The sequence below is a fragment of the Pelodiscus sinensis genome, chromosome 1 (assembly GCF_049634645.1).
Source record: "Pelodiscus sinensis isolate JC-2024 chromosome 1, ASM4963464v1, whole genome shotgun sequence".
Classification (NCBI taxonomy): Eukaryota; Metazoa; Chordata; order Testudines; family Trionychidae; genus Pelodiscus; species Pelodiscus sinensis.
This window is the reverse complement of record NC_134711.1, coordinates 22,233,836-22,247,633: the sequence shown is the minus strand read 5'-3', so window position 1 is coordinate 22,247,633 and position 13,798 is coordinate 22,233,836. Positions and strand designations below refer to the sequence as shown.

Genomic DNA, 13,798 nt, shown 5'->3' with positions numbered 1-13,798 from the left:
ATTCCAGCTAGAATTGAATTGGTACTGATTTAACAGCAGTTGCAAATCAGCAGTTGAAAGGTCAGCAGCCTTCTGCAGTATATGTTCAATGAGAGTCTTTGGATTGCCTAAAGTCATACTAAAGTAATCTACCTCTTCACTGGAAATCTCTAGGTCCTCAGTTACAGCATGTTCTGCTGTATTTTCCTTCTTAGGATAGCTGTGGCGTTGAGACATATGCTGGTTCTGTTTCTAATGCCTCTTGCACCTTTGCCAAGAGGCTGGGAAATTTTCTTTACACTTTTCATAGAATCACAGAATATTACAACTGGAAGGACCTCAACAGATTATTATCAAGTCCAGTCCTCTGCCCTCAAGGCAGAACCATCTAGACCATCCCTGATAGATGTCTATCTAACCTGCTCTTAAATATCTCCAGAGATGGAGATTCCACAACCATCATAACCAATTTATTCCAGCGTTTAACCACCCTCACCATGCTATGCTTACACGTGTACTCACCATGCTATGCTTACACGTGCGCGCGCGCATACACACACACACACACACACACACACACACACTCTCCAATTTTCCCTTAGCCTTCAGCAAGGAGAGGGGGACCATGATGTTAAGTTTTGGTTTTTTAAGCTTCAATATTCTCTTCCACAACCTCCAATCTTCTTTTATGTCTTCTCTAGGGAATGGGCCAGGTGACTTCTAACTCAGGCAGAGAAGTATGTATGATGTTTTCCTCCCTCCTTCCAGATAAGAAGGGTTTAGGAGACTGGCTGGCCAGAATTACAACTGAACTGGTTGGCAAGGCAGTATGGGTATGTCTACACTACCCTCCTAGTTCGAACTAGGAGGGTAATGTAGGCATACCGCACTTGCAAATGAAGCCTGGGGGTATGTCTACACTACCCTCCTAGTTCGAACTAGGAGGGTAATGTATGCATACCGCACTTGCTAATGAAGCCCGGGATTTGAATTTCCCGGGCTTCATTAGCATAAGCGGGGAGCCGCCATTTTTAAATCCCCGCTGCTTCGAACCCCGTGTAGCGCGGCTACACGGGGCTCGAACTAGGTAGTTCGGACTAGGGTGCCTATTCCGAACTACCGGTACACCTCGTTTCACGAGGAGTACCGGTAGTTCGGAATAGGACCCTAGTCCGAACTACCTAGTTCGAGCCCCGTGTAGCCGCGCTACACGGGGTTCGAAGCAGCGGGGATTTAAAAATGGCGGCTCCCCGCTTATGCTAATGAAGCCCGGGAAATTCAAATCCCGGGCTTCATTAGCAAGTGCGGTATGCATACATTACCCCGCTAGTTCGAACTAGCGGGGTAGTGTAGACATACCCTGGGATTTGAATTTCCCGGGCTTCATTTCCATAAGCGGGGCGCCGCCATTTTTAAAACCCCGCTCGTTTGAACCCCGTGCAGCGCGGCTACACGGGGCACGAACTAGGTAGTTCGAACTAGGCTTCCTAGTTCGAACTACCTAGTTCGTGCCCCGTGTAGCCGTGCTGCACAGGGTTCGAACGAGCGGGGTTTTAAAAATGGCGGCACCCCGCTTATGCAAATGAAGCCCGGGAAATTCAAATCCTGGGCTTCATTTGCAAGTGCGGTATGCCTACATTACCCCGCTAGTTCGAACTAGCGGGGTAGTGCAGACATACCCTAATAGAGAAGGAGCTTTAACTGCAGGCAGACAGAAGCTCAGCGGGGGTGCCTACCATACTTGATAAAAAGCTGTGTCTCCTGAGAACCTCAACAATTCCTTAGATTAGCTGGTGTAGACAAGTTCTGACCTAGCCATCTGTTAGTATTATAAAAAAACATGAGAGTAGAACTATCTCATTTTCTCTAGAGATGTAGCAAACCTGTGAAATGACAATATCAGACAAACAAATGAATTACTAATGCCTCTTTAGAAGGAATAAGGTGAACTTATGGAAAATCAGGGGTTCTTCCTCCTCTCCAGGTGGTCAAACACTGGCTTCTCACTGTTGGTCTAAATGAAGTACCAAAGGCTTCTCAAACTTTTCCTTTTGGATACTACCATTCCCCCTCCCCTACACTTTATTATTTCCATTAAATGGCCATGATACTGATCTTCTAAGCTCGAGGGCAAAGGGCTTTTGCTAATGCCACAGAATGATCCACCGGAAGACGTCTGTATCTGTAATTAATATATCTGAGAAGAAATGTCCACTCTTTTCACACAAGAATACGATTTTTTTTTGTTCAGAGAGTGAGAGACAAGACACTTCTGAAACTGGACTTGTCCCACTGCATCATAACTTTAGGCCTTATGTCAAATTTGTAAATAACTGTTAAGAACCCACAATAAATACATGTATTACACAACTTCCCTCCTGCAGCAAATAACATAAATAAAAATAGTACATTATTCTTAGTCTTTGTAAAAATGAGAAACTAAAAACAGGATGCACAGAGCAATGAAATAAAAAGAGGATACATTTAACTGTCATCATGCACACACATTTTTTAAAAAAATGGCATAAAAGAATAATAAAGAGGTGTTCCCTGTTTTCCTCAATTTTGTAGATGAAATATTTTAGAATCATAGTAGGTTTAGAGAAATGTTGCTAGGGCTCTGATCCATATTGAGATTATCTTGTCTGAATTGGTCACAAAATGTTTCTCTTTTCATAGTGGAACAACAAATGGTGGGAAAACAGATTTTCGTCCAAGAAACCGTCATTTCTGTTACATTTCTTATGCTAGAAGATTTTCCCTAAATTAAATTATCCATTGCTTTGTCCTGTTTTCCTTTGGTTGACTCATTATAATAGGGGACACCACAATTTCATATAGCATGCGACATTTTGAAAGTAATAAATGTGCTCTAGAAACTATTTCCTGATATTCAGCCTAATTTTTTTTGTTTTATTTGTTTTATTTTTTTCATTTGTTTTGTTTTATTTTGATGGCTCCTACTTATTTCTCTGGTACTATCCTGAAAACTCCCATCCTTCTTTGATATTCATCACTGTTCACTTTCTACTACTTATAGACAGTTGCCCTCTTTTACATCATTGCTTTGCTAAGCTCTTGATAGATGAACAGATGGATAGCATGCATGCCTCTTAAAGCAATGACTTTAGGCAAGTCTTCACTATCATACTAAATCGGTACCACTGCCATTAACACAATTTATTGGGTCTAGTGAAGATGCGCTAAATTGACAAAAGAGCACTCTCCTGTCTAAGTCTTTAATCCACCTCAATAAGAGGCAGAAGCCATGTTGATTGGATATCATCTCCTGCTTACATAGGACACTGTCGAAAAAAATCTGAAATACTAAAATGTGAAAAGTAAAGAATTTAAAGGTTACCATACAGGTATTAAAAACAACTGGTTCTTACTATTGTTTCCTTACAGACTATTATACTCCTCCACCCGCAATAGAACATACACCCAGGCTGGGTCTAGACTGGCCAGTTTTTCCGGAAAATCAGCCACTTTTCCAGAAAAACTTGCCAGCTGTCTACACTGGCTGCTTGAATTTCCGCAAAAGCACTGACGTTCTCATGTAAGATTGTCAGTGTTCTTGCGGAAATACAATGCTGCTCCTGTTCGGGCAAAAGTCCTTTTGCGCAAAACTTTTGCACAAAAGGGCCAGTGTAGACAGCTCAGATTTGTTTTCCGCAAAAAAGCCCCGATCGTGAAAATGGCTATCGGGGATTTTTTGCGCAAAAGTGCGTCTAGATTGGCACGGATGCTTTTCTGCAAAAAGTGCTTTTGTGGAAAAGCGTCTGTGCCAATCTAGACGCTCTTTTCCGCAAATGCTTTTAACGGAAAACTTTTCTGTTAAAAGCATTTGCAGAAAATCATGCCAGTCTAGACGTAGCCCCACAGGTTTATTAGGGTTACTAATGAATATGGAGCTGCTAGAAGCCATTTTTAAATAGACAAAAGATATGGATGTTTTTAATTTTGGGGCAAAAATGAACAATCTTTGTACATCAGTTAAAAAAAAATTAGGTCAAATGACCTAGTAAATTTGACAGTGTACCTTTCAGTTTTGATAAATTCACCTTTGTTCTGATTTTGATCTTCTTGATTTAACTATCATTTCAGGATTATATTTAAACCTTGCAGTGCCATGAGTTGGTTTACTTCAGGTATGTCTATACTGTAACAGAACATGTCAGCTGACTTGGGTTTGTGGCACTGGGTCTACATCTAGACTGCAAACTTTTTTCGGAAGAAGTTTTCTGGAAAAGATCGTTCACACAGCAAAAGCTCAACAAAAAAGCGATGTACTTTTTCAAAAGATAGAGTCCACATTGATTGGACACTATCTCGCATTTAAGTTGGCATTAGCATGGACAGAATGGCCACCAGGGCACCTGTGTTATTTCCTGGAGGCCTTTTCTTTCAAAAGAACTCCCTCTTTTGTGTCCACACGCGCCTTTTCTGTAAAAGCTTTTTCGGAAAAAGGCTTCTTTCTCATAGAAAGAGGTTTACCGCTGTCGGAAAACCCCCTCCATTCTTTCGACTTTCTGTTGAAAGAACACAACAGCAGTGTGGATAGTAAGTATAGTTCTTCCAGAAAAATGGCCGTTTTTCCGGAAAAATGCTGCAATGTAGACATACCCTGTGTTTTGGAACTATAAAATTGCAGTGTAGACATTCCAGCCTGAGCTATGCTGAAATTTTATAACCCTGCAGACTGGGCCCCATGATCCCAAGTCAGCTGATGTGGTCCAGTTTTGGATGCCTTATTGCATTATAGACATACCCTAAAAACTTGCATCATGCAAAACTACTAAATGCTACTAAATGCATGCCTGGAATTGCCTTGCAGAGTGTTTTTTACAGTTATACAAAAAGGGAGATTTTGATGTATGCTTAGAGTCTCAAAACACAAAGATCTACAAAAAAATATTACATTTTCCCACAGTACTTGTATGTATACACATTTTTTTCAGAATAAATATTTCCTCGCAGAACAAACCATTTCCAATCCAATACATAAAGATAAGTAGTTCCCATCATTTAGAATTGTTCACATACATTTTTGTAATTGTACAGACTTTCTAGACTTACCTCCTCTATGGATAATCAAAGAAGTTTCACTTCCAACAGGACATTCTTTAAGTATATCCACTACTTCTGCATGGCTCAGGTTCTGTACATTCTGCTGGTTGATCTCAACAATGAGGTCACCTTCACACAAACCAGGACATCCCTGAATGTCTAGAATTTGCTTCACCCTCTGTCCTGTAGGACTGTCTGCTATAGTGAAGCCAAAGCCCTGGGTCCCTTTCACAATGGTTAAGGTCATGAGTTCAGCTTGGGTGGCCCCAGAGGAAGCCATTGATACATTATCATCATGAACAGGTGGAGGGAATGTGCTATCAAGCTGACTATCTGCTGGAATGGAGTGCAAGGGATGTGGCGGTCGATCTGTTATGTCTGGAACAGATTGAGAGGTCCTAGAAATGTATTCCAAATAAGTTTCATAGTTATGTCTTCCATTTACTACTACCGGAGGCCTCTCCATTACTGCAAGTGGTGGCACCATGCTGTTGGCAGGATCTTCAGGATCAAAGGGCAAAGGGTATCCACGACATAGCACCAGGTTGACACTCTGACCAATAGGAACTGACTGGAAGAGTTTGACTACATCTGCGTGAGTATGCCCAAGGACACAAACTTCATTAATATAGACAATGACATCACCTGGAAAGAGACAAAAATAGTGATGACGTAAGAAAACTTCAATTACTATTGGTACAAAAAGAATGGATTTTTTTTATCAAATCAGGCATAGGAAATCACCATTTTACTAAAAATTAAAAGCAATGATAGCAATATTCAGATCAATCAAAGGTGACACTTGGCTGAAATTTGTCTGCCACTATAAATAAGATTCAGATAAAAGTTTTTGTCTGAAGCTCAGCTCTCCTGAGTGCTCTGAAACCTACATATTTACTCGGATTATCTTTATATATTTTTGGGGGGTGCAGGGTCCTATGACTGATCGAAACCTGCGAGCATTTGAACAAAGGCCTTATGAGATAGATACAGACCCAAACCCCTTTCTCAAAGTTGACTGATTCTGGCAACCTATTTTTTTTGCTCTCTGATGGAAATCAAACCAGGACTCAGATCACTGCACCAAAGACCCAGCAGTTAACAGTTATCCCAATAGAGCTCATGGCATCCACCAACCCTTCGAAGGAAAATCATGTCGTTATTTCAAAAAGATTCTGCTTCTCTGGTTAGGCTTTTCATAAGTCTCACATTCTTAATATCAGACCTAATGGATTATACTGAGCATGTGCAGTGAGACAAGACAGCTATCTTGAAAACTATGTTTTCAGCCTAGAACCAGAGTCACTCTGAGGGTCTGGTATAGTCATTGAATGTGAGGTATTGTAAGTTCAAATCCTACCTAGAGCAGAAATATGAAGTTAAAAAATAGGGAGGGCTATTACTTCAATCTGGTTCTGCCAATTGGAGTAAGCTGAATATTGAGAAGGTGCTGAAACTATTTTAAAAAAATTATACAAGCAAACACTTGCTGGGAGGGGAAGGTGATTAGAGGAGGAAAAATAGGTAGAAATAGGAGAAGAGGGGTTGAGGGATTAGGGATGAGGCCTAGCAGGTGTGGTGGAACCCTGGAAAGGCAACAAGGAGGTAAGTAAGGGTACATCTAGACTACATGCCTCTGGTGACAGAGGCATGTAGATTAGGCTACCCAGCATAGGAAAATAAAGCAGTGATTTAAATAATCGCAGCTTTATTTAAATTTAAATGGCTGCCGTGCTGAGCTGATCAGCTGTTTGTCGGCTCAGCACGGTAGTCTGGACACTCCGCGGTCGACATCAAAGGCATTTGTCAACCTCTGAGGTATGCCTCCTGGGATACGGTTTACCTGGGAGGTCGACAAATACCTTTGATGTCGACCTCGGAGAGTCCAGACTACCACACTGAGCCGACAAAGAGCTGATCGGCTTAGCGTGGCAGCCATTTAAATTTAAATGAAGTAGCCATTATTTAAATCGCCACTTCATTTTCTTATGCCGGGTAGCCTAATCTACATGCCTCTGTCACCAGAGGCATGTAGTCTAGATGTACCTAATGATTGGGGGCACTTGTCAGCTTCATATTTCCTTCTCGGGTGTCCCGCATGGCAGTTCACACATCACATAGCTATTGCTGCAGGCAGTATTCATCTCCATCAGGTGCTCTTTTTCATAGATTAATATTATTGAGGTGAATAGGCCACCTAACGTCTCTCAAAGTCTGCAACTTGGACGTGTGAACCCACTCTGGGAAGAAATCTGAGAATGAACTGTAACCATTCAGGAAAAATCTGCCTCTGTCAAGGTTTTTATCATGGCAAAATACAATCTGAGTACAGCAGGTGCTTCAGAAGGCCCTGAAACTATTTATGGAACAAAAATAAATTATGAATGTGAATGATCACTGACAGAGGGGATAACTAGGATGCAAGAGTAGGTGGATAACAGAGGAAGAAGGATTTGGTTCTGCCATGAGGGAAGATACTATGGAAAGGAAGATAAGTGGGAATGAATAGTAGGGAAGGGAAGAGGGGCTGAGTAGCTTAAATAAAAGGGGGCATGATGGGGGGGGGTCTGCCCCTCAATGCTCCTTTAATGATAAGACCCAGCCCTGGGCTGAGAGCAAAGGCCACAGCTGAGGCAGATACTATCAATGAGGTCCCAGCTGGGGGCTGTATAAATAAGGGCTCCTGGAGGGAGGCAAACAGATTTGCCCTAGCTGGGGGAGCAGGAAGGACCTGGCTGCTAAGGAAGCTTGGTGGTTTCCCAAGACAGAGCAGCGCTGAGGAAAGGCAGGCAGGGCTAGGGAGCCTTACCTCACTCCCAAGTTGCATGGCCTGAAGCAAGGCTACAGAGTGGCAGCAAGGATAGGAAAGGGACAGCAGGTCCACACTCTCTTGCCAATGATGAGTGGCCATTTCAGACAAAGGTTTGCCCCTGTGGCAGGGCTAGATGAAGACTGGCAGTGGGTCGCTGAGGCAAGGAGGGGATAGAGGGGTTTCCTGGGAGGGAGGGAAGGAATGCAGAGTGCAGAGACTGATAAACACCCCTCCCAGACGCCGCTTCATTTAAATTAAAATGGCATTTGTCAATCTCCCCGGTAAACCTCATCCCAGGAGGCATACCAGGGAGGTCGACCAATGCCTTTGATGTCGACTGCAGAGCGTCCAGACTACAGCGCTGAGCCGACAAACAGCTGATCAGCACAGCGCGGCAGCCATTTTAATTTAAATGACGCAGCAATTATTTAAATCGCGGCTTCATTTGGGTATGTCTTGTAAACTAATCTACATGGATCTGACAACAGAGCCATGCAGTCTAGACATATCCTTTCTCTCAGTAGGTGTGTGAATCCTCCTTCCTGCCCACTGTGTGGTCTGAGGAACTATGCTCCTCATGCAGGCTGTGTCTACATTGGCATCCTTTTCCGGAAAAGGGATGCTAATGAGACACTTCGGAATTGCAAATCCACGAGGGATTTAAATATCCCAGTGGCATTTGTATTTACATGGCTGCTGCTTTTTTCCGGCTCGGGGTTTTTGCCGGAGAAAAGTGCCAGTGTAGACGCGATTCTCCGGAAAATAAGCCCTTTTCCGGAGGATCCCTTATTCCTACTTGAAAGTAGGAATAAGGGATCCTCCGGAAAAGGGCTTATTCCTTTTCCACTCTGCCTTTTCACTAGAATGGTCATGTGCCACCAGGGCCATCCTTAGGATTTCTGATGCTCTACGCAGACTGAGCAACTGCACCCTCCATCTCCTGTGGGAATTGGGAGGGGGGAGAGGCTGCTCAGTGTACGTGGGAGCTGTGATCAGGTCTGTGGGGGCAGGAGCAGGGAAGGCAGGCTGTTGGGGGAGTAGGCAGACTGAGCAGATCAGCTGGTTGGACCTGCAGGCTGAGTGGCAGAGCAAGTGGAAGAGGGGAGCAGCACAGCTGGTCAAAGCTGTGGACTGGGAGGCAGAGCTGGGGCTAGGGTACTGGGACGTAGAGCAGAGGGTGAGGGCCTGGGAGATTAGGGCTGCCAAAGCTGAAACTACCCACAGCTGGGTAGGCCTATCCAGCATACGGTACTACTAAATTTGGGGCACCATTTAGTGGTGTCCTACGCAGCTGCATATGCCAAAGGATGGCCGATGTACCACCTACACTTCCCATATGCTCTAACACTGAGCCCCAACAGAATAACACACTTGGAAAATTTAATAACCACTTTAGACCCATTTATAAGTCCTTCACACAGGATATCGCCAAACCTATGCTTTCCTCTAGCCATTGTTAAATCCACAGAATGCATTCATATCCAGGGGTGCTGGGACACATTTTATAGAGGGGCACTGAGAACATTCAACCAAACTGTAAACCGTATATGATGGAAACCACTTCATGCCATGGAGTGTGACAACATGCCCAGCACCTCTGCTTATATCCCTCCTCACTACTTAGAGTCTGCCTGGCAATAAAACCCCAACACACTACTACGTGTGCATCCTACACAATTCGGTAGTAAAATTATGCACACTGGAAATACAAAGTACATACACCCCTCTTTGCTTTGATCAAAGACATGGCAGGGAGAGGTGGGGTGGGATGGGTTGGGAATCAGCTCCAGATATCTTCTTAGTACAATCGCAACTCTTCCAAACCTGCCCTCGCTCCATCCCTTCCCTAAAGGCCCAACTCCATCCTCAGGCCTGCTGATGGAGGGAATGGGGAAGAAGGCAACTGCCCAGGGGCCTGATGATTCAAAAGGGCCCAGGACTTCTGGCTGCTAATTTAAGTTGCCACTGGAGGCCCAGGCAGCACTGAGGGATACCTGGGGGAGGCAAGCCCCCGCCCAGACCCATACACTCAAGGTTCCGCCCCTTTCAGGGACACAGAGCCAGCCCCCCTGCCTTGCTCAGTGACATGGCGAGTCTGTCACCCTACTGCTCAATTCACTTCTTCTTGCTGAGTTCTGTCCCCTCCCCCAAACATGTCCCAATCCCACTCCTCTCTTTCCCCTCAGTGCCTCCTGCACACTGCAGAACCGCTGATCACTGGAGGGTAGGAAGCACTGGGAGGGAGGGAAAGCAGTTGACTGGCAGGGCTGCAGGTCGAGGGGAGGCACTGCGGTGGGAGGAGTTGTCAGTGAGTGCTAAGCACCCACTAATTTGTTTCCATGGATGCTGTACATCAACACTGGGTTCGTGGGTTTATACTCTGCTCATGTAGCAGCCTTCTTTTACAGAAGAAAAATAATTAAAAAATAAGTTTCAGTTGATTCGTGTCTTCTGATAATCAGGATTAGACTGTGTATTGATGATTATCAATAAACATTCATAAATAGATATGCATCTGTTCACACAATAGCCGAATTACTTACTAGCCTATTTTTGTTTCCACTTTCATTAAATCCAAAATAGTACGTATCTTTTATAACAAAGAAAAAAGCTGTGTGGTCAGAATAATCAAGATACAGTAATGTAAGTGACAATTTTTTTGTTCTTCTGCAATTAAGTTATGTACCAATAAACTATGATAGCTCTAGGTTCCCCGCCAGATACATAGCTTAATTATTTGAGCTAAAATAATATGCATTATCAATTTTATATTTTAATGGTATCTCAAGATTCAATAATGAAATGAGAAATGTTTTTGCTACTGGAATTGCATCCAAAGAGTTTATGAAATCATTTCCTGGAAGCACTCTAATCACAAATCCAATCAAGTCAGTAGAGGAAATAGAAGAAGATGCCACTACAGGGAAAGACAAGAATTTTATGTACATGCAATGAGATGGTCAGTTCACACATGGTCAAACTGTCTAACAATCTGACAGCAGTTAATTGCATGCTTTTAAAATTTACATGCGTAAGTGGTGATTCATGTAGATTTCTCCAAAGGCGAGCCAAGCAAGCAAATGCTGACTGATTTTGTTTAAATGCTTGAGAATAACATCCAGAGAATTACATATACTGCTTGATTGTGCATCATTGACTGCTCTCATAAAATGCACGTTGAAAGAGGAAGTTTTGTTATACAGAAATGGATTGGTAGCTCTAAGAACAAGGATGATGTTGACTTACACAGATGCTGCAAACAATATATAGTTTTAAATCTAATCTTTTAGAAATTAAGGAAACAGAATACTGTACTGAACAAAAGTGGCAATTGCTGCATTTCTTCTTTATTTTCAATCTATTTCTTGCTTTAATCTTTATTTGAAATCTTCTTTATAAAAGAGATCAGACTTCAAATTTCATGTGTCTAACACATGATTAAAGAGACAGAAAACTTGAAAGTCACCATTCTGTCTGACATGTTTGTACCTACTGTTGTTACAAGTAACATCTAACACTGTTGTTAGTGAACAAATATTCTTTGTGGGTTTTCCCCTCAGTTTTTTGATTCTGTGCATTTGACAGAACTTTGTGTAGAATCAGTTTAATAATTTTGTTGATTCTCAATGGCACTTCCTGTCTCATGAACTAGTACGAGGGCATCACACTCATGCACTGGTCCCAAGTTTTTATCATATGAGGTCTAATGGATGGGAGAGGGGGCAAAGAGGGCAACTAACCCAGGGCCTGGAGATTCAAAAGGGCCCGGAGCTCCCAGCCTCCACTACTGCAGAAGCAGTTGGAGCTCTGGGCCCTTTTAATTAACTGCTGGTGTCCCCGGTGGCATGCTTTGGGTGGCACTAAGGGCTGGTGTGTGGGGAGGGTCTAAGCGGTGCTGAGGGCTGGCTGCCCCCAGCCCTGCCCCTTCCAGCCGAGTCTCTGCCCCTTCCTGGAGCACAGAGCTGCCCCCTGTCCCTCACCTTGTCCAGAGGCTCAACAATTCTGTCAGGGATCTGAATTAGAAGTCAGAATACCTGAGGTCTATTCCTTACCTGTATCTCTGGCCTGCTCCATGACAGTGGGAAAATCACTTTGCCTCTCTGTGTCAATTTCCCCTCCCACCTCTTGGCTGCCTTGCCTATAGACCTCATGTTGAGGCCAGGACTGACTCTGTTTTTATGTCCTAGGACAATGGTGCTCTGATTTCAACTGGAGGCCTCTAGTTGTTCCCATAATACAAATAATATCAGAATGTATATTTTAAATTAGTTAAAAAAAAATTCAATTTGAGAAGCTCAAGTGTCCCTTTAAGCCTCACTTAGATACGAGGTGGTCTAGTACATCCCCATTATTAACTAATATTGTCTGAATTAACCATAATTTTTTACATTTCACCATTGTTAGCTATGATTTCCAAGTACATGTATTGTTAAAGCAGCTCTCCTAAAAGAGCACATTCCAATTAAGAGGCACACTGTATAAAAATAATTTACGAACATAAAAGGGCACCGTTCTTTCATTGCCCTAACTACTGCCTGTTGAGGAGATGGATCACTTATGCCAACCGGAGAATCCTTTCTGCTGGCGTAGGCAGTACCTACACTGAAGTGCTATAGCAGTGTTTCAAGTTACTTACACCCACAACCACTTGACCAATGTCTAAGGAAGTTGAAAGTGATACTATTTATTCACAGAATAACTTGGAGTGAATTAATATGCTTTCCATTCTAATTTCATATAATCCTCCTTATGGTTCCTTAAGTATGTACGTTATCTTAATTTAGCCTCCTTCAGAGTTTAGTAGAGCACATGAAAATACTAGGTATAAAGAACTGAGTGAATGTGAGGGAGTCAAACGGTGTTTCTACTCTGGAGCTGGAAATATACGTTTTGACTAAGCTGAGGATTCAGAAGGGATTGCACTCAGTTCCACCTCTCATGAAGCCATGGCAAGCTGCTATTTTTAGTATATCAGTTCATTCAGAGCTAGTACAGATATGTGTATTAAATCTGAAAATTTTACCTCCAGCTCCAGCATAATATACTAATAAAATTGTTAGTCTTTATAGTGCCACCGGATTGCTTGTTTGTATTACTAGCTGTGTTTGTCACCTCATGGAAGCAGGGACCTTGTTTTCTCTTTTGTCTGTAAAGCATCATGCACATCTATGGTACTATGTACTGAAAACAACAAGCCCACAATTGCTGATTTAGGCTATGTCTAGACTGCAGGCTTCTTTCAGAAGAAGCCTTTCAGGAAGAGGTCTTCCAGAAAAACTTCTTCTGAAAGAGAGCATCCACACAACAAAAGCGCATCAAAAAAGCGATATGCTTTTTCGAAAGATAGTGTCCACATTCATTGGACGCTATCTCACATTTAAGTTGAGATTACTATAGATGGAGTGCCACCAGGGCACCTGTGCTTTTTCCTGGAGAGCTCTTTCGGAAAAAGGCTTCTTCCTCGAGGAAAGAGGTTTACTGCTGCCAGAAAACCCCCTGCGTTCTTCCAACTTTCTGTTGAAAGAACTCAACTTCAGTGTGGACGTAAGTGTAGTTTTTCCAGAAAAACTCTGCAGTGTAGACATACCATTACTTCCCATGCTGTGAGCTTCAATGTGAGGTTCATTTTAACTTAGTGGTTTTCATTTTTTCCATTTACAGGCCCCTAAAAATTTGAATGGAAGTGCAGACTCCTTTGGAAAAATCACAGTCATAATCTGGGTTTCCAAGGGTCCACAAACCACAGTTTGGATCACTGTTTTGTGGTAATGACAACATTTTGCAGACCACATCGTTTGTGGACCCCCAAGGTCCATTGACCAGTTCAAAGCCAGTGTTCCAGCTGTATCACAGGTAATAGCTTGTTAGGCAAGGGGAACGAGTTTATTAAAAAAGTTGTTAGCCACACAAATCCTTTCCCAACTTTGCAGGGCCAAA

General features: G+C 42.9%; 1 protein-coding gene across 19 annotated transcripts in view; it reads right to left on the bottom strand.

The window, feature by feature from the left end:
- Window positions 1-13,798, bottom strand: part of MAGI2 (membrane associated guanylate kinase, WW and PDZ domain containing 2) — a 1,141,222-nt gene that overhangs the window by 172,351 nt on the left and 955,073 nt on the right. For 18 of the 19 annotated variants that reach the window (XM_075926597.1, XM_075926502.1, XM_075926517.1 and 15 more), the window contains one exon: window positions 5,059-5,694. The exons of the other annotated variant lie outside the window; for it this stretch is intronic. In XM_075926597.1, the coding sequence (XP_075782712.1) occupies window positions 5,059-5,694 (636 nt within the window). The remainder of the gene's footprint in view (window positions 1-5,058; window positions 5,695-13,798) is intronic. 19 annotated transcript variants of the gene reach the window in all.